Raw genomic sequence first — 22,067 nt, forward strand, 5'->3', positions numbered from 1 at the left:
TCTCCTGTACTATGTCTGCAGTCTCTGATCATCTCCTGTACTATGTCTGCAGTCTCTGACCATCTCCTGTATTACGTCTGCAGTCTCTGATCCTCTCCTGTACTATATCTGCAGTCTCTGATCGTCTCCTCTACTATGTCTGCAGTCTCTGATCATCTCCTGTACTATATCTGCAGTCTCTGATCATCTCCTGTACATTGTCTGCAGTCTCTGATCGTCTCCTGTACTATATCTGCAGTCTCTGATCGTCTCCTCTACTATGTCTGCAGTCTCTGATCATCTCCTGTACTATATCTGCAGTCTCTGATCATCTCCTGTACATTGTCTGCAGTCTCTGATCGTCTCCTGTACTATATCTGCAGTCTCTGATCGTCTCCTCTACCATGTCTGCAGTCTCTGATCATCTCCTGTACATTGTCTGCAGTCTCTGATCGTCTCCTGTACTATGCCTGCAGTCTCTGATCATCTCCTGTACTATGCCTGCAGTCTCTGATCATCTCCTGTACTATGTCTGCAGTCTCTGATCATCTCCTGTACTATGTCTGCAGTCTCTGACAACCTTCCATAGCATTGCATTCCTCTTGGTGATGTCTGGGTGGCACTTGGTGATGGAGGTGAATCCTCTCCTGTCATCTCAGGATTGAGGAGACTGGAGATGAAATTCATGGCTGATGAACTATTTTCCTATTGATGTTGAAATTAGAAAACTAACCACTAACCCCCCACATCAGATAAATGAATGATTTGTTGACGATCGAGCAGTAAGTGTATCAATCATTGATCAGCTTCCTTCCTCTATTCTATGGAGGGTCAGACGCTAGAAGAACGTTCCTGAGCTCTACAAGGAAGTCCGGCTCTTCCAGGCGGCGAGCTCCTCTCATTATTCATCAGATTAATATTATTGGCTACCGGGGAATTGAGAGTCGAATGTGAAATGTGAGAGCGCTTTATTCCGCCAACTCTCTGAGTTTTACAGATCGGAAAAAAAATACTTAAAAATGTGTTTTTAGCAAAAACAGAAGTGTGTGTATGGGGGGGGGGGGGCAATTAATGCTTACAGGTAGTACAGTACAGTTGCTTAACCCCTTCAGTACCGGGCACTTTCACCCCTATTCCTGTCCAGACCAATTTTCAGCTTTCAGCGCTCTCACACTTTGAATGACAATTACTCAGTCATGCAACAAGGTACATAAATGACATTTGTATCATTGTTCGGAGAAAGATAGCATTTTCTTTTGGTGGCATTCGATCACCACCAGGTTTTTTATTTTTTGCTATATAAATGAAAAAAGATTGAAAATTTTGAAAAAAAAAGTTTCTTTGTTTCTATTATACAATTTTGCAAATAAATAATCTTTCTTCATACATTTAGGCCAAAATATATTCTGCTCCAATTCTTTGGTGAAAATCCCCCAAATCAGTCAATATTATTTATTCTGTAGGAAAGTTATACAGTCATGACCAAACATCTGGCACCCCCCGCATTCCTGTCAGATAACGCACCTCATCGCCCAGAAAATTGTTGCAGTTTCAAATGTTTAGGCATTCTCATGTTTATTTCTTTTGTTTGTATCAAAAAAAAAGGGCAAGGAAAAAAGTTTGTGATTCTCCTGTAATTTGCAATTAAACTCACAGGCGATGACAATATAGAAATCACACCGGCAACCAGTTACAATGGTGAAAAATTGACTCAACCTTTCTGTTGTGAGAAGAGAGAAAGAGCAGCCAAGAACTGTCCTGAGGATTTGATATAGCAGGTATCACTGAGGGGCTGGTATACAGATTAGCAGGTATCACTGAGGTGCTGGTATACAGATGGTATACAGATTAGCAGGTATCACTGAGGTGCTGGTATACAGATTAGCAGGTATCACTGAGGTGCTGGTATACAGGTCAGCAGGTATCACGGAGGTGCTGGTATACAGCTCAGCAGGTATCACTGAGGTGCTGGTATACAGGTCAGCAGGTATCACTGAGGTGCTGGTATATAGCTCAGCAGGTATCACTGAGGTGCTGGTATACAGCTCAGCAGGTATCACTGAGGTGCTGGTATACAGATTAGCAGGTATCACTGAGGTGCTGGTATACAGCTCAGCAGGTATCACTGAGGTGCTTGTATACAGATTAGCAGGTTTCACTGAGGTGCTGGTATACAGATTAGCAGGTATCACTGAGGTGCTTGTATACAGATTAGCAGGTATCACTGAGGTGCTGGTATACAGATTAGCAGGTATCACTGAGGTGCTGGTATACAGATTAGCAGGTATCACTGGGTGCTGGTATACAGCTCAGCAGGTATCACTGAGATGCTTGTATACAGATTAGCAGGTATCACTGAGGTGCTGGTATACAGATTAGCAGGTATCACTGAGGTAATGGTATACAGCTCAGCAGGTATCACTGAGGTGCTGGTATACAGATTAGCAGGTATCACTGAGGTGCTGGTATACAGCTCAGCAGGTATCACTGAGGTGCTTGTATACAGATTAGCAGGTTTCACTGAGGTGCTGGTATACAGATTAGCAGGTATCACTGAGGTGCTTGTATACAGATTAGCAGGTATCACTGAGGTGCTGGTATACAGATTAGCAGGTATCACTGAGGTGCTGGTATACAGATTAGCAGGTATCACTGAGGTGCTTGTATACAGATTAGCAGGTATCACTGAGGTGCTGGTATACAGATTAGCAGGTATCACTGAGGTGCTTGTATACAGATTAGCAGGTATCACTGGGGTGCTGGTATACAGCTCAGCAGGTATCACTGAGATGCTTGTATACAGATTAGCAGGTATCACTGAGGTAAATGGTATACAGCTCAGTAGATATCACTGAGGTGCTGGTATACAGATTAGCAGGTATCACTGAGGTGCTGGTATATAGCTCAGCGATATCACTGAGGTGCTGGTATACAGCTCAGCGGGTATCACTGATATGTTGAAAGCCCCCAAATCAGACCCTCTACACTTTACCCCATGCTGTAAAGCAGTGGTATCTCTTGGTGTTTTGCATTTCCTGCTGTTACCTCCATAATGGTATTTTGTACTGTCTTCTATTTACAGGTCCTCTTTAAAGCTGAACACCGGGCACAACATTTTTCTTATAAATACATTCTTCATTAGCCACAAAGAAGATAAATCCACTTTCCAAATACCTCGTCAAACCCAGATATTACTTTGTAAAAACAGCCGTGACATCATCACTGTGCTGTACATAGTTTCTGCAGAGAGCAGAGCTGTGGGAGGGACCCAGCAGGCTCCACCCACTGCAGAAAAACTACAGGAGGGGGGGCGGAGACTAGAGCAGTCCCCCTACACAAGGAGAGAGAACAGAACTGTGGGAGGGGCCTATAAGGCTCCACCCGCTACAGAAAAAACTGCAGGAGGGGGCGGAGACCAGACCAGTCCCCGTACACAAGGAGAGCGAGAGCAGAGCTGTGGGAGGGGCCTAGAAGGCTCCACCTACTACAGAAAAGTGCAGGAGGGGGCGGAGACCAGACCAGTCCCCGTACACAAGGAGAGAGGGCAGCAGTGGGCGGTCTTTATTACAGGAAGTCTCACACTGGATTACTGCACAGATCTGGAAGAAATACACAAGGGTTCCAGAAGATGTCACATGGCTGATGGATTTATTATCCCGGAGTTCCCCTTTAAGAAAACTGTATACATTGTATTATGATGTCAGACATACTGGAAATAGATTTCGGGTTTATATAACCAGTAAAGGCTTTTAGTAACATAGTAATCATATTCTGTCACTTTGTATCTTTTCTTTCAGCTGTCGAGGAACTAAAAGTCTCAGCAGATTCTGGACATTGTGTGATCCTTGTCCTGGGACATGCTGGGTCTTGTAGTTCCTCTGGCCGCCATGTTTTGTAGCATTATAATGAAGGTAGATTGTAGTATGACTGTAATGATTGGGATTGTGTATGGGAATGGAGGTAATTGGGGGGGGGGGGGAGGGGGGGATGTAAGGGGTTAATGTCTGCCGCTAATCCGGCTGAGTCTAACGGCGCTCTTGTCTCTCTTGTACCCGCAGGCTGCCGGGCCAGTGTGAATATTTAGGACTGCAGGTCGCAGATTACTTCAAGCAGTGGATTAATCTGAAAAAGGTACTTTCTGCAGCAAATCCCTTTCTCCTCTCAGTGTCTGAGTCCTCCGGGAGGCGCTCACCACACTGTGTCATTTGCATGGAAATGAAGTGTCATTTTTTTTTTTTTAGTTCCCCTGGGGCCCCCGACAGGTTTTTTCCTATCGCCCTCTTATTGTGTCAGGCTAATGGGAGCCTGACGCCCGTTTAATGCCTCCGATTTCTGTGTGCGAACAAGTGCGTGCTTCTGGTGGTGACATCCCTCCGTCTACAGCTCCGGGATATGGAGGGGGGGAGGGGGTCTGGAACACCCGTACTGAAATCCAAAATTCGGTTTTATGACACCCACCCCCAACCCTGATCCATATCCGGACTGATCCATATCCCGACTGATCCATATCCGGACTGATCCATATCCCGACTGATCCATATCCCGAATGTTTAATCTCATCCTGCAGGAGGATAAGGCCTCAATCACAGGGGCATACTGCAATACTACAAGGTACGCCTGTGGGGGGGGGCTGGGTCTGCCCGCAGGGGGCGCACAGGTGTTCATGCATTCCTGTGCAGGCAGTCCAGTTCCCCCAGACAATTGGGGCACAGCAGCTGCATGGACATCAGAAATCCCTCTTTCACATTAGAAGGCACCTATTATGCCCCACCCCCATTAGAATTCCCCCATTACTTCAGACCCCCCTTCCCCTCCTCCGTTCACATCACAGTACCCCAGTTCCATCAGAGCCCCCCTTTCACTTCAGAAGCCCCCCATTACTTCAGAGCCCCCTCCCCTTTCAACAGTACCCCCCATCAGTATTACCCCATTTATTCAGTGTCTCCCTTTCACATAAGACCGCCCCCCCCTTTTCACATTAGAACCCCACTTCCATCAGAATTCCCCCATTACTTTAGTGGCCTCCGTCCTCTGTTCACATCAGTGTCCCCCATTACATCAGAGCCCCCCTTTTACATTGGAAGCCCCCCTTCCATCAGAGTCCCCCTTTCACATCGAAAGCCCCCCTATTTCTTTAGAGTCCCCTCCCCTTTCATCAGAGTCCCCTTTTTTCACATCAGAACCCACTTCCATCAGAATTCCCCCATTACTTTAGTGGCCTCCGTCCTCTGTTCACAGCGGTGTCCCCCATTACTTCAGAGTCCCCTCCCCTTTCACCAGAGTCTCCTTTTCACATAAGAAAACCCCCATTACATCAGAAAAAAAAATCCCCTTTCGCATCAGAGCCCCCCTCCTCATATCAGAGCCTTCCTCCTCATATCAGAGCCCCCCTTTCACATCAGAAGCCCCCCTTTCACATCAGAGCCCCCCTCCTCATATCAGAGCCCCCCTCCTCATATCAGAGCCCCCCTTTCACATCAGAGCCCCTCTCCTCATATCAGAGTCCCTCTCCTCATATCAGAGCCCCACTTTCATATCAGAGCCCCCCTCCTCATATCAGAGCCCCCCTCCTCATATCAGAGCCCCCCTCCTCATATCAGAGCCCCCCTTTCACATCAGAGCCCCTCTCCTCATATCAGAGCCCCCCTCCTCATATCAGAGCCCCCTTTCATCAGAATTCCCCCATTACTTCAGACCCCCCTCCCCCTCCTCTATTCACATCAGAGCACCCCAGTTCATCAGAGCCCCCCTTTCACTTCAGAAGCCCCCCATTACTTCAGAGCCCCCTCCCCTTTCAACAGTACCCCCCTCCCCCTCCATCGGAATTACCCCATTCATTCAGTGTCCTCCTTTCACATCAGACCCCCCCCTTTCATCAGAGTCCCCTTTTTTCACATCAGACCCCCACTTCCATCAGAATTCCCCCATTACTTTAGTGGCCTCCGTCCTCTGTTCACGTCAGTGTCCGCCATTACATCAGAGCCCCCCTTTTACATTGGAACCCCCCTTCCATCAGAGTCCCCCTTTCACATCGAAAGCCCCCCTATTTCTTTAGAGTCCCCTCCCCTTTCATCAGAGTCTCCTTTCCACATCAGAAAACCCCCATTACATCAGAAAAAAATCCCCTTTCACATCAGAAGCCCCTTTTCGCCTCAAATCAGAGCCCCCCCCCCCCCTTCACATCAGAAGCCCCCTTCACTTTAGAGTTTACACTTTCACATCAGAGCCCCCTCTTCACATAAGAAGCCCCCCCATCACATCAGAGTTGCTGTAGGCCGGGTAAAATCTTGCAGCGGGCTGGGTGTGTCCCGCGGGCCGTAGTGGGAGACCCCCATCTGTAGCTTAGAATAAAATCCAAAAGCTACTACTCCCATGTAGTCCAGCGCTGTCTCCCCCACACCCGAAGCTTGCCCATTATTTCCTTAATTCCACGCTGCCATCTTGGATTCGGGAGTTGGCTGCCACCTCCTGATAATCACAGCCGCCCCCCCCCCCCCCCCCACGATGCACCTGTTATGGAGCAGCCTCCCCATTGCCTTCAATGCAACAGCCTCCCCATTGCCTTCAATGCAGCAGCCTAACCATTTCCATCAATGGAGCAACCTCCCCATTGCCTTCAATGCAACAGCCTCCCCATTGCCATCAATGCAGTAGCCTCCCCATTGCCCTCAATGCAACAGCCTCACTATTGCCATCAATGCAGCAGCCTAACCATTTCCATCAATGGAGCAACCTCCCCATTGCCTTCAATGCAACAGCCTCCCCATTGCCATCAATGCAGTAGCCTCCCCATTGCCCTCAATGCAACAGCCTCACCATTGCCTCAATGCAGCAGCCTCACCATTGCCATCAATGCAGCAGCCTCACCATTGCCTCAATGCAGCAGCCTCACCATTGCCATCAATGCAGCAGCCTCACCATTGCCATCAATGCAGCAGCCTCACCATTGCCATCAATGCAGCAGCCTCACCATTGCCATCAATGCAGCAGCCTCACCATTGCCATCAATGCAGCAGCCTCTCCATTGCCTTCAATGGAGCAGCCTCCCCATTGCCTTCAATGGAGCAGCCTCCCCATTGCCTTCAATGCAACAGCCTCACCATTGCCTTCAATGCAACAGCCTTACCATTGCCTTCAATGCAGCAGCCTCACCATTGCCCTCAATGCAGCAGCCTCACCATTGCCATCAATGCAGCAGCCTCTCCATTGCCATTTATGCAGTAGCCTCACCATTGCCATCAATGCAGCAGCCTCACCATTGCCATCAATACAGCAGCCTCTCCATTGCCTTCAATGGAGCAGCCTCCCCATTGCCTTCAATGGAGCAGCCTCCCCATTGCCTTCAATGCAGCAGCCTCACCATTGCCTTCAATGCAGCAGCCTCACCATTGCCATCAATGCAGCAGCCTCACCATTGCCATCAATGCAGCAGCCTCTCCATTGCCATTTATGCAGCAGCCTCACCATTGCCATCAATGCAGCAGCCTCACCATTGCCATCAATGCAGCAGCCTCACCATTGTATCAATGCAGCAGCCTCACCATTGCCATCAATGCAGCAGCCTCACCATTGCCATCAATGCAGCAGCCTCACTATTGCCATCAATGCAGCAGCCCCTCCATTGCCTTCAATGGAGCAGCCTCCCCATTGCCTTTAATGCAACAGCCTCACCATTGCCATCAATGCAGCAGCCTCATCATTGCCATCAATGGAGCAGCCTCACTATTGCCTTCAATGGAGCAGCCTCGCCATTGCCATCAATGGAGCAGCCTCATCATTGCCATCAATGGAGCAGCCTCACTATTGCCTTCAATGGAGCAGCCTCGCCATTGCCATCAATGGAGCAGTCTCATCATTGCCTTCAATGCAGCAGCCTCACCATTGCCATCGGTGCAGCCTGATCGATGCCCATCAGCACCCTAGAGGGGGCAGGGAGGGGGGCGGGACGTGCGCCGACAGATTACATACAGTGAGAATCTCCTATGATAGACAGAACAGTGGTCCAATGGCGGCCCAGGAGGCGGGATTTCTTATTACAGAGGCCGCCAAGTAAACAGGAGATTCTCGCTGTATGTAATCTGACGGCGCTCGCCCCGCCCCCCTCCGAGGAAGCTAAAATTGAAGTATCGGCGTATAACACGCACACGCTATTTGCACCCGATTTTCAGGGTTAAAAAAGTGCGTGTTATACGCCAATAAATACAGTAATTTGGATTTCAACACGGTTTAGGTAATAAAAAGCAGCGCCAAATCCACTTTTATACTCGAACAGCGCCCTCACCTGGGTGGGGGATAAGGAGGTGGGACTTGCCAATAAATGTGAGGTATTTACCTAATACTATTCGCTGTGGATTTATAAAGGTGGGGGGGGGGGGGCATGAGAGTGAGCAAAATATGGCAGACAGTCACATTCACGTCTATATCAGAGAAACTTCTAAATGTCTGCAGATCATGTTTTCTCCGACGGCGTCCAGCTTCAGTAGCGATAGCGCTGAGAAATGCGTAATGCTGCACCGCGGATGTCGCTCGGACGCTCGGTACATTCAGCATCCGCGGTGAGCCAGACGCGCTCGTCATCTGCTGTCAGGACAGATCTGGATTGAGTTTTCTTCCTCCTCGTAAATGGGAAGTGAAGGCGCAGTCAGGCATTGCGCAGTTCACTGACCATTACCGAACGCCATTTGAAGTTCAGTAAACTTTTGCCGTAGCGGGGCGGCAGCCTCGGAGCTGGCGGAGGAAGTAACCTGGGCCGTGTAACGAAGAGCCCCGACGCCCAATCCTCCACCCACCTCCCCCCCCTCCTCCGACCGCGACTCTTCCCTCCTGGAGGGCCAATTCCATTCCGCAACTGGTCCGTGGGGGGGGGGGGGGGGGGGCTGGCGGCACAGACGCTGCCGCTGTTGTAATGTGACGTGACAGGCGGTGACAGATGACAGGCCGAGGTCGGATGTGCAGTGAGCATTGTGCCGAAGCGGTGTGCGCATTCCCATAATGGAGGAACCCGACTGTAAAGAGACCTTCGGAAACCGGCGTTTAACCAGGAAAACAAATGCAACGCGTCTGCCGTATTCCCATCCCCCCCCTACAACACACCTATGGATATATAAGGTGTATTCTGCACCTTTATACCAAATACACCGCCCCGTCCAGGGGGCCCCAGTGCATTATTAATTGCTCTGCAGATATTAAATAATGATTTTAGATTTCATGCCTTACCAGTAGGCCGTGGCCAACATCCCCGATATCCGGCACAAGAACTCCCACCAAAGTGATCAGCCGGGTCTGCCGAGTTCCTAAATCAGAGGGAAGCAACCCAAAAAGAGGTGCAGATCTACCTGACCATCCTGGGAGAAGTGAAGGGTCACCGGGGACAATGTCACCGCCTCACACCGGATTTAAACCTCTAATTGGCGAGCTACCGTGTGGCAATCGCCTGCATAGCACGGCAGTCTTGGGTTTAACCTTTTCGCCGCCCGGTCCGTACGTCATACGGACCTCCTGACAGCGGGGAGTTTCACACACCAGCTAGTGGCTGCAGTCACCGGGGGTTGTGTGTAAAACTGAGGCGTGTCAGGTGGAAGCCTTCAGGCAGCTGCACTGCCACGCGATTGCTTCCACACACCCCCCCCCAAATATCGGTGCCCTCCCCCCGCCCCACGCATGCCCCCACATGAAATCCTCGATTGCGATACCCATGTTACATATCGCCGCGCAGGCCGGAGTGAGAACATTATTTCTAGCACCAGACCTCCTCCATAACACTAAACTGATGGCCTATAAGGGGGCTTTTGAAGTTTCATCTATAGAAAATATAGGTTACTGAAGTTTATCACCATTTCACAGGAGCACACAAATTTAAAGTGATTGGAAAGTCTCTCTTTTTTTTTTTTTCTGTAAAAATAACAAACGTGTTATACTTGTCTCCTCTGTGTAATGGTTTTGCACAGAGAAGTCCAGATCCTCCTCTTCTCGGGTCCCCCTTTGGTGCTCCTGGCTCCTCCCTCCCTGTCAAGTGCCCCCCCACAGCAAGCAGCTTACTATGGGGGGCACCCGAGCTGAGTCACAGCTCCCTGTGTCCATTCAGACATGGAGGCCCCCCCCCGCCTGCGCTCTCTCTCCTGATTGGCTAACTGACTTTGACAGTAGCAGGAGCCAATGGTGCCCCTGCTGTGTCTCAGCCAATCAGGAGGGAGGGTCTCAGATGGCCGAGAAAAACTCGTGGACATCGCTGGACAGAGATGGGGCTCTACACACAGAAGGCTTTTTATCTTAGAATGCACCTTCTGCCTTTACAACCCCTTTAAGGCATGTTGGGTATCTATTTACTCAGTGCAACCTCATCTGTTATATTTTACCAAAAATGTGGGTCGTTTATTGCGTTTGTTTGGTGAACTCCTTGCTGTCCACATAATGCATATGTGTGACGGCAAAGCGCCTAGGCCTTTTAACGACCAAATGCCAGGTCCAGGGGCGGAAGAATTTTCTATCCTGAGAGCATGCTCACAGCACAGTGACCAAACCGTCAAAGACAACGCTCGGCCTCTATTGATGATCGGTAGGTGGAAAGGACCTGCCAATTACGTGGTCACAATGTTTGGCTGACACAGTGGTCAAATGATCGGTGGCCAGTCCCACTGGCTCCCGATTATGTGACAGCCAATCATAGTGGTCACTTGATTGGCCGGTCCTTCCCGCCCCCTGGGTGTAAGGACCCTGTTAAAGGAATGCCGGTACTGGGCGGGGTTACATTAAAAAAAAAAAAAACACAGACCATGGCTAGAGTATAAATATAAATACAATGTTTTATTGTACGTATTCACAAAGTATCACTTTTCTTGTAATTGCACCGTATATGGAGAAGTAGAATTCTGCGGTATTCTGTAGTCACGCTGGAAGTCCTCACACGACATGTTGGTATTGGGAACATCAAATGCCGCTTGTTATCTATGTCATGTAATGTCAGACACTTTGTTTTTTGTGGTTTCTTTTTTTTTGTTTTTCTGTATTTTTTCTACTTTGTACTAAATCTTTCTCTTCTGTAAAACGAAACTATGGAAAAACTGAGGAACTTTTAAAAATGTCTTGATGGGGGGAAAAAAAGAATAATAAACGTTCATAGGCTCGGTCACAGCATCAGAAAGATGTGACGCACACGGAACAATTTATAAAGTTTGTCTTTCATTTTACCCTGTCTGGTTGTAGAACTTTGCCATCTTTTTTTTTTAGCGATTTATAAAGACCCAGTTGTGATACTGTTGTACAGAATACGACAAGGCCCAGAATAAAATGGAGAGAAATGCAAACCAAAAAATTGAGAGTAGGCAAAAAAAAGTGTTTGGTGAAACGCGTTGGTATCAGCAATAGTTTAATTTTCACAAATGTGCAGTAAAAGACGTTTTGCAGAAAACGCTTCCTTCAACCCCATTCAGGAGCTGTGACTTCTCCTCTAGGTCAGCATTTCCAATAGTGTTCAGTCCAGCCAGCAGTGGCTTCTGTGTTCCCTCAGTACGGGTTCCTTTAAAGAAGATCTCCGGTCACAGCACACACTCCCATTTTATAACATCAGCCTCGTAATAACAATATGAAAATAGTTATTACTGACAATCCAATATAAGATGACTTGAAAAATCTCCTTTCATGTTGTAAGTGCTGCCTGTCTGCTGGCCGTCTCTTTCCACAACTCCCTGGATTCCCAGCATGCTTTGCAGTTTCTTCTCCATTTCTAAGGACTACGTATCCCATGGTACCTGGTGCTGCAAGGAAAATGGGGGTGGGGACTTGTGTTGGGAGAGGGAATTTGGTGGACAGCAGAATTGTTTTAGGCTTGGAAATTTTGTGGTGATTTGGGGGAGGGGGGGGGGGTTTGTGTTGGGAGGGGGATGGGGAGGAGGATCTGTGCTAGTAGGGATGATTGAGGAGTATTTGTGCTAGTAGGGGAAACTGGTGGGGGGAGGAGTTGTGCTAGGGGGGGGAAATGGGGGATTTGTGCTAGGAGGGGGGCTTTGGAGTGGGGGGGGGTGTTTGCTTGAAGGGGAAATTTGAGGGGTAGCGGATTTGCGTTAGGAGGGGTAATTTTTTTTTGGGGGGGCGATTTGGGGAGAGAAGAGAGGATTTGAACTGGGAAGTGGTGATGGGGGGGCAGCACTTTCTGCTGGGAGGAGGGAGAATTTATACTTGGGGAGTAGACATGTAGATTAGTGCTAATTTTTTCTGGGGGGAGGGGATTTCTTTCTGACACATAATGCTCATATAGCTTTGGGGGGGGTTGCAGTTTGCCCTGGGCTCTGAATGGCCTTCTCCCAGCATTGACACCCAAGCACACATCCACAGCATTGTTATTTTAAGAAAAAATCAGGTGATTGTGAAATTGGTGGCAGCACCATTTCTCAAAAAAGTTGGGACAGGGCAACAAAAAGCGGGCAGAGTAAGTGGTACTTACAAGGAAGTGCTGGAAGAACATTTTGCAACTAAGTAGGTTAATTAGCAACAGGCCAGTAACATGATTGAGTATATAAAGAGCATCTTAGAGAGTCAGAGTGTCTCCGAAGTAAAGATGGACCGAGGGTCACCAATCTGTGAAAAGCTGACTCTAAAAATTGTCTAAAAATTTCAGAATAATGTTCCTCAACATAAAATTGTAAAGACATTAAATCTATCATCATCTACAGTACATAATATCATCAAAAGATTCATGAAAAGAAGAAGCCATATCTAAACATGATCCAGAAGCGCCGCCATTTTCTCTGGTCCGAAGCTCATTATAAATTTTCTGTTGCAAAGTGGAAAACTGTTCTGTGGTCAGACCAATCCAGATTTGACATTCTTTTTGGCAACTGTGGGTGCTGCATCCTCTGGACTAAGGAGAGGGACCTTCTGACTTCTTACTCAAGTCTTCTCTGGGCCATTTCAAATGGTCTGTTGCAAAGTGGAAAACTGTTCTGTGGTCAGATGAATTGAAATCTAACATTCTTTTTGCCAACCATGGGCGCCATGTCCTCTGGACTGAGAAGGAGAGGGACCTTCCAGCTTGTTATCGGCGCTCAGTTCTCAATTTTCTGTACACCTTTTAAAATGGTCTGTTGCAAAGTGGAAAACTGTTCTGTGGTCAGACCAATCGAAATCTGAAATTCTTTTTGGCAATCATGGATGCTGCATCCTCCAGACTAAAGAGAGGGACCTTCTGGCTTGTTATCAGCGCTCAGTTCTCAGTCTTCTCTGGGCCATTTCAAATGATCTGTTGCAAAGTGGAAAACTGTTCTGTGGTCAGATGAATCAAAATTTGACATTTTTTTTTGGCAACCATGGGTGCTGCATCCTCCAGCCTAAAGAGGAGGGGGCCATACACAGTTCTGTGGTCAGACCAATCGAAATTTTAAATTCTTTTTGGCAACCATGGGTGCCGCATCCTCCAGGATAAAGAGGAGAGGGACTTTTAGGCTTGTTATCAGCGCTCAGTTCCCAGTCTTCTCTGGGCCATTTAAAATGGTCTGTTGCGAAGTGGGAAAACTTTACGCAGCCTCCCAACTTTTTGGGAATTGGGGTTGTAGGTTTCAGGTTTTAAATAACCCTTAAAGTCTTTTACGAACATAGTAACCACATTCTGTAACTTTGTATCTTTGCTGGGACTTGTCATTTCGTTACTTCTGGAAAGCTCCGGGTTGCCTTTCTACATTTCAGGATAGTCATCGGGATTTATAGTCGTCCTCTTCATACGGCATCCAGAGAGGTATACAGAGACCGCAGACAAACCTCCGCAAAGAGATCCGTTTCCCCTCGTTCAGCCTGGGAGCCGCTCTTAATTACGGATGTTTATTAGCGCGCGGGGTCTGACGCGTTAATTAATAAGACAATGCTGGATAGCACCTCCAGTAAACATAATCACACAAAATTAATACGCGATTATAAGGGCGAGCGCTCTCCGGGATAAAATGATGTAACGGAGTAAATGATTTAATTAATATCTAATTGCAGCGTAAACATAATTACAGGTAATGAGTGTATAAGTATATGGTGATACGAGCCCGTCTACGAGGTAATTAGACGCACGGGGCGGGAAATTTGTTGCCGGCCCCCCACCCCCCGGCAGATGGATTTTCGTACAAATCCGGCTAATTTTCAATTAGAGATAAAAAACCTCTCACCCGACAGAAGTGCTCCAGAACAATACACGGTGGGGTCGGCGCGCGGAGAGACCTGTGAAAATACGCCAGGAAAGGTCGAAATAAATTAGAGCGTTTACTTCTTTTTTTTTTTTTTTTTTTTTTTTTTTTTACATATTCTTTTTTTTTTTTTCTTCTGAAAGATGAAATGAGACCTGGCCCCTCTTATTCTCCTTTTTAAATATGCCTCGGAGTAAGAAAAAAAAAAAAACGTGGGCTCTGAAATTTCTTTTCATTCTCGGCTTTCGTCTTGTTAACATGTGTTGCCTTTGGGGTAATCAGGGAAAAAATATTATGTCCTTTCACAATTACCAGGTTTCCGAATATTAAAATGTCTCAGCACATTGGCACTGTTAGTTTGATTGGTATTCTAACCTTTGACTATCGCATAAAGTGAGCCGCGCTTGCAGCCAATATTGCTGGGCTGAAATTTAATTCCGAAATGATTCCAGATAATAGGCAGCCGGGTAATATATGCATGAGAGGGATATTATGTTTTGGGGACGGATGCAGCAGGCCAGGACTCGGCAGTTGAGTAATAGCCCACAGTCACTTATAATGTGTGGGCCAGGAATATCTGACTGTCACCACTGCGATAGGAAGCGTTAAATCAAAACGCCGGGGCGGCCCGAGCCAACCGTGCCGGCTGCTGCTGCTGCGTCTATGCTCCGGACTTTTTTTTTCTTTTTTTTTTTCTTCTTTTTTTCTTTCTTTTTCTTCTCTGCTTGCTTTTTCTGAGTCGGGAAGGTTAATACCGACGCCGACTGTATATCCTGAAGATCAGTCGAGGAGCGGCGACAAGGTGAAATAAACACCGCACCTCTTACATCTCCATTTTCACCTGCTGGAGGCGATTGTCGACCCGGCGCGGTGTTGCTTTGGGAACTGAAGGCGTTCCTCCTCCGTGTCGCTCTTCCATTTTTTTTTTTTTTTTTTTTTTATATACATATTGCTTATTTGTGACCAAAGGGCAAAGAAAGATTTAGTTCGGTGTAATTTTGGCAAGTCGCTCTTTCGTAAACGCAAATTTTTCATTTACGGAAAAAAATGGGGCTTTTAAGTTTTCTGTAATTAGACTCCACCGCCATTTTTAGGCATTATTAGAGAGTTCTGAGATTTTTTTTTTTTTGGGCCTTCTTAAAGCACATTTTTTTTTTAACCCTGTAAGACAATGGCATAATGTGCTGGTATGCATCGCGTACTAGCACATTATGAAATGCTTACAGTGCCTTGAAAAAGTATTCATACCCCTTGAAATTTTGCACATTTTGTCATGTTACACCTAAAAACATAAATGTATTTTATTGGGATATTTTGTGATAGACCATCACAAAGTGACTCATAATTGTGAAGTGGAAGGAAAATGATAAATGATACAAATAAATATGTGAAAAGTGTGGGGGGGGGACATTTGTATTCAGCCCCCTTTACTCTGATACCCCTAACTAAAATCTAGTGGAACCAATTTCTGCTATAAAACATATCCAATAAAAAAAGATTTCTTCATAAAAAAATTCTTCATAAATTTAGGCCAAAATGTGTTCTGTTACATGTCTTTGATAAAAAAACAAAAAAAAACATGGGTGCTGCATCCTCTGGACTAAGGAGAGGGATCTTCCGACGTCTTATCAGCGCTCAAGTCTTCTCTGGGCCATTTCAAATGGTCTGTTGCAAAGTGGAAAACTGTTCTGTGGTCAGATGACTCAAAATCTAACATTCTTTTTGCCAACCATGGGCGCCGTGTCCTCCGGACTGAAGAGGAGAGGGACCTTCCAGCTTGTTATCGGCGCTCAGTTCTCAGTCTTCTGTACACCTTTTAAAATGGTCTGTTGCAAAGTGGAAAACTACTGTGGTCAGACCAATCGAAATCTGAAATTCTTTTTGGCAACCATGGATGCTGCATCCGGCAGACTAAAGAGAGGGACCTTCTGGCTTGTTATCAGCGCTCAGTTCTCAGTCTTCTCTGGGCCATTTCAAATAATCTGTTGCAAAGTGGAAAACTGTTCTGTGGTCAGATGAATCGAAATTTGACATTCTTTTTTGGCAACCATGGGCTCTGCATCCTCCAGCCTAAAGAGGAGGGGGACCTTCTGGATTGTTATCAGCTCTCAGTTCGCATGTGCTAGTATCTGATACTTACAGTGTCTTGAAAAAGTATTCATACCCCTTGAAATTTCCCACATTTTGTCATGTTACAACCAAAAACGTAAATGTATTTTATTGGGATTTTATGTGATAGACCAACACAAAGTGTCACATAATTGTGAAGTGGAAGGAAAATGACGACATATTTTTTACAAATAAATATGTGAAAAGTATGGGGGGCATTTGTATTCAGCTCCTTTTACTCTGATACCCCTAAAATCTAGTGGATCCAATTTCTACTATAAAACATATCCAATAAGAAAAGATCAAATTTCTTCATAAATTTAGGCCAAAATGTGTTCTGCTACATGTCTTTGATAAAAAAAATAAAAAAAATCCCAATAAATATATTGATTGGTTTGTCTGACAGTTATAGCATCTACAAATTATGGGATATATACTGGAATTTAATTTTTTTAAATTTTTTTATACTACTAATAGCAGTGATCAGCGACTTACTGTATAGTGGGACTGTGATAGTGCGGCGGACAATCTGACACTAACTGACAGGGGTGGGGGGTGGGGGGGAACTGACACGGGGGGGGGGGGGGGGGGACTGACTGACATCACCAGTGACACTAATACAGCAACGGACCAGTGTGAGGACATGCATAGAATTTTAAAGGATGCATTTTTCTTGCGTTAAAGGTGACAATAATAAATTCATAAACATTTAAATTGATATTAATTAAAAAGTTGAATATAATACAATTATATATAAAAATATATGTATTTTTTTTTTAAACTGTAATTTTTGGTTTTAGTTTCAGCACCAAAATTTCCATTTGGTGTATCACAACATACTATGCACTGTCACTGTACTAATGACACTGGCTGGGAAGGGGTTAACATCTAGGGGCAATCAAGGGGTTAACTGTGTGCCTAACAATGTGTAATGTGTGTGATATATGTGTATTATGTTCTGCTTTTACCAACAGATGTGGTTGCTTTGCAGGGATTAAAAAACAGCCACATGGTTGCACCGTGTACAGAGCCCTGTGTTGTTAGTAAACACAGAGCTCTGTACTGTCATTCGCTGAGCTGATCAGTAGGTTCAAGCCATAAATTAATTCCCCCGGACCTGCTGACTGACTTGTGCTGCATCGAATCACAGCACAGATGGAGCGACACGTGCGTGTGCGCCCCCCTGCCCTCGGAAATGCAGTATTATGTACACGATCCAGTGCAGAGCGGCCGCCCTGTCGCCTTTTTTTTTTTTGCTATGGGGTGGTTTTGCTAGTGGTCATGGGACATGGGATTATGGTGGGGGGTTGTTTTTCAGGGGTTGGGCTTGGCCCCTTAGTTCCAGTGAAGGGAACTCTTAAGGCGTCAGCATACCAAGACATTTTGGACAATTTCATGCTCCCAACTTTGTGGGAAGAGTTTGGAGATGGCCCCTTCATGTTCCAGCAAGGTCCATAAAAGGTCCATAAAGACATGGAGGAGCGAGTTCCCAGAAGAGTTGAAGTTGTTAAAGCTGCAAAGGGTGGGCAACCTCAATGTTGAACTCTACGGACTAAGACTGGGATGTCATTAAAGGTTAGAGGCATGTAAAGACAGGCATCCCAATACTTTTGACAATATAGTGTATCTTGTGGCAGGCAGAAGAGTAGTCAGGTGCAGGCAGAGGTTGTGGCAGGAGAGAGGGTGGTTAGGTCCGAAGTAGTGGTCTAGGCAGGTGGCATGCAAAAGAGTAGTCTGGTCAAGGCAGGGCTCTTGGTGATCAGTAAGCAAGAGAGTAGTCAGGTCAAGCCAACCTGGTTAAAGAACATTCCGGGTACTGTTACTGGGAGCTTCTGGAGGTAGTGAAGGTCTTACAGTATCTCACAAAAGTAAGTACACCCCTCACATTTTTGTAAATCTTTTCTTCTATCTTTTCATGTGACAACACTGAAGAAATGACACTTGTCTACAATGTAAAGTAGTGAGTGTACAGCTTGTATAACAGTGTAAATTTGCTGTCCCCTCAAAATAACTCAACACACAGCCATTAATGTCTAAACCACTGGCAACAAAAGTCAGTACACCCCTAAGTGAAAATCTCCAAATTGGGCCCAAAGTGTCAATATTGTGTGTGGCCACCATTATTTTCCAGCACTGCCTTAACCCTCTTGGGCATGGAGGTCACCAGAGCTTCACAGGTTGTCACTGGAGTCCTCTTCCACTCCTCCATGACGACATCACAGGGCTGGTGGATGTTGGAGACCTTGCGCTCCTCCACCTTCCGTTTGAGGATGTCCCACAGATGATCAATAGGGTTTAGGTCTGGAGACATGCTTGGCCAGTCCATCACCTTTACCCTCAGCTTCTTTAGCAAGGCAGTGGTGGTCTTGGAGGTGTGTTTGGGGTGGTTATCATGTTGGAATACTGCCCTGCGGTCCAGTCTCTGAAGGGAGGGGATCATGCTCTGCTTCAGTATGTCACAGTACATGTTGGCATTCATGGTTCCCTCAATGAACTGTAGCTCCCCAGTGCCCGTGTCTTGCCAAGAAAGTTCCCTCGGCGGATAAGGACCCCCGCTTGCGCAGTACGAATGACTAGGAGCCGCCGAAAATAAACTTCAATCAGCTGTACACGGCGCCTGCTCCCTAGGTCCAGGTTCAAGCCCCACCATCCAAGTGGACCTAGAGGGAGAATAAAAAAGTGCCGAACGCAGTGAGGCCGTGCCTGAAGCGTGGCGAGCGAAGCGTGGCGAGCAAAGAGCCCGCGAGGGGCCCTCTTACAGGCGCTGTGTACAGCTGATTTCTTCTCTATTTCGCTTCGGCTATTTCCGCCGGCTCCTACTGCGCAGGCGCTGCGCCTGCGCAGTAGAGGGGGGTCCTTATCCGCCGAGAGGAACTTTCTCGGCAGAACACCGGCAGCACTCATGCAGCCCCAGACCATGACACTTCCACCACCATGCTTGACTGTAGGCAAGACACACTTGTCTTTGTCCTCCTCAACTGGTTGCCCCCACACACGCTTGTCACCATCTGAACCAAATACGTTTATCTTGGTCTCATCAGACCACAGGACATGGTTCCAGTAATCCATGTCCTTCGTCTGCTTGTCTTCAGCAAACTGTTTGTGGGCTTTCTTGTGCATCATCTTTAGAAGAGGCTTCCTTCTGAGACGACAGCCATGCAGACCAATTTGATGCAGTGTGCGGCGTTGGGTGGGTGGTGACCAAAGAGGGACGCCAAGACTGTGGCCATACAAGAGGCAGGTCCAGCTCTTTAGCTGGAGTGAACTGAACCATTCATTGATGCTGCAATTGACGCTATTCACCTCCATGGCCACAGATGTACAGGTGCCACTCGATTCTATGTGTTGTGTATGTAGAGTTCATCACATGATTGGGGTTTCTTTGTGTACAGGTGTCACATGACCCCATGTGTTGTGTATGTAGTGGTATCACGTGACTTTTTGTCTTGTGTATGTATTTGGGTCACATGTTTATATTGTTGGAACAAAGCCGCGGTGATCCTAGCGGTGATGTTGTCTGCATTGTGGTGACATTCAGAGATGAGTTTTGCTGCATGAAATGGCATCTTATGAATCTCCCTCTCGGACTGACGTCTTCCGCTCTGGCGAGTCCATGATCCATGGAGCCCACAACACATTCTGTTTAATTATAATAATCCCGGATAAATATCCATTGATCTTTAATTAACATTAAGATGATTTAATGTGCCCCTGGAGCATAAAGAGCTCTTAAAATGGTTTAAGCACGGTACATTTCACTTATTCTCGCGGCTCGTTCTTCTCCCTGAGAGGAGACTAATGTTTATCCGACGTGATAGGACAGGCGTTCTCCTGGAAGTTGCCCTCATCACGTTTGCCTTTAGGGGTCAACATCAACTTTTATTTCTCTTTTGTGGATCTCCCGTCCTTCTCTCTGGGCCTGACATGGAACCCCAGAAGTGTCATGGCTCCTAAGTTGGTTTTCAGAAAAAAAAAGAATGTAATCTCTACTCGTTATGAAACTTCCTAAAGCAATTTTTGGATGAGATTTAAAGTGTTTCTCCAGAAAGGACTTTTTTTTCCCATTTTTCCTACTTTTTGGAAGTGTTAATAAAACCTGTCAGGTTTTTATTTCTGTTTGTGTCCCCCACTAGGGAGCTTCACTCTCTCTCTCTCAATTGTCATCGAAACTAAAAGTGGCAGGAAATCCATAGTTCTACAACTGTCACCAGAACAAGAGGTTAGAGGAAATCTTCCAATGGAGACACCTGACAAGGGCAGTGAAGCCCAATATAAGCTTAAAAAAATGTTAAAAATCTTATGGACCGGCACAAGTTAAATTATAAGTCAGCTGTTCTTACTATACTTACCCTATCTCTGGCGATATCCCTTGCACACTTACCACACTACGATCCAACGCTGGTACTTGGTTAATGCTGGGAGTCATTCAACCCACTTCTTTTGACCCGGGGCATCATGGGCACCACCTCTGGGGGAGCATCATCAGTCCACCCTGGGCTCACAGGACAAAGGCTGCAAAGAACCAATGCTCGTGTCCTTGTCAAGACCACCCACCACCAGGGGTCATTCAGCTCACTTCCTTAGACCCAGGGCATCATGGGCACCAACCCTGGGGGGAGCATCATCAATCCACTATGTGGTCACAGGACAAAGGCTGCAGAGAACCAATGCTTGTACCATCTTCCAGACCACCCACCAACGCAAAAAAAAAAATACAATGTCATTTGATCCTAGGTTGCATGTTATGGTGCCTCTGGCAGTTGACGTTGCACTCACCCAAGGCGCAGAGTCTAAGTACCAATTGGTCCTTCTCAGAGCTCCTATGGAGAAGATGGTCCAAAAACCTAGAGGTGTCCGACTTTCTTTGCTGCAAACTGACACTAGGATGTGGCCCCCCTAATCTGCCCCACCAGGAGGTTGCTAGAACAACCATAGGAGTGGGGTCTAAGCTCTAGTTGGTAATCGCCAAAGCACCTGAAGTGTCACGTTCCAGGTGCGAGGCTGAGGTGCTGAGAGGGCTCCCCTTGCGTCTAAGTGCAGTGCACCCCTGGAAGTGATACAGGGAGTGCAATGCCCAAAGAAGCACGGTTTGCCAGTTGCTGTGGTTTGATGTGCTGATCACCAGAAGGTTGCTGGAACAAACAAGATGCACTGTAGGGCAGGTGTACTTGCGGAGTACCAGGTGAACTTGGCAGATGGACAATCCGGAAACAGAACCCGGAGCCAGACGGGGGGCATGCACGGTAAATCGGTCAACGCGAGATTCAGGTAGCAGAACTGGAACAAGCCGGGGTCATACACGGTTAGACAAGTTGCAGCAGAGTTGGTGAGCCAAGCCAAGATCAAACACATCTGAGCACGCCTGATGCGGCCATGATGGGTGTTGGTAACATTGCTCCGTGACAATTGCCAGTTATTTGGCTATTTCCCTGACATGAAGGTTGAGATTGGCCAGAGTCCCTTTACTTTACTGCACACTGTTACCAAATCGCGGTCCACCGGATCTTCCCACCATGAGGTTGGCTTGAAGAAGGTGGCTATGGACAGGGCTGAGAAGAAGCGAGTAGTCAGGTCCAGGCTAGGGTTGAGACATGCAGCTGGATAGAGAAAGTAGTCAGGTCAATACAGGTTGGCAACAGTTAGGCAATCTCACAGGCAAACATTGTAGCCAGTAATAAAGTATATGTGATCCCTCCAAAAACAACAAACGCCAAAAGGGCGCAAACGCCTCGTGCAATGCCTCCAACAGAATAAAAAAGTACAAATTATACTAACAAGCCAATATGGAAACGTGGCATATATAGATAGCAGAGTCCAGAA

The 22,067-nt window shown here is 46.8% G+C and overlaps 1 protein-coding gene across 4 annotated transcripts in view; it reads left to right on the forward strand.

The window, feature by feature from the left end:
- The window catches only part of ERI3 (ERI1 exoribonuclease family member 3), a 310,298-nt gene that overhangs the window by 97,380 nt on the left and 190,851 nt on the right, over positions 1–22,067 (forward strand). For all 4 annotated transcript variants that reach the window (XM_073593982.1, XM_073593981.1, XM_073593983.1 and 1 more), the window contains one exon: positions 4,038–4,110. In XM_073593982.1, coding sequence (XP_073450083.1) covers positions 4,038–4,110 — 73 coding nt within the window. The remainder of the gene's footprint in view (positions 1–4,037; positions 4,111–22,067) is intronic.

The sequence above is a fragment of the Aquarana catesbeiana genome, linkage group LG07, assembly GCF_042186555.1.
Source record: "Aquarana catesbeiana isolate 2022-GZ linkage group LG07, ASM4218655v1, whole genome shotgun sequence".
In the NCBI taxonomy this organism is placed as follows: Eukaryota; Metazoa; Chordata; class Amphibia; order Anura; family Ranidae; genus Aquarana; species Aquarana catesbeiana.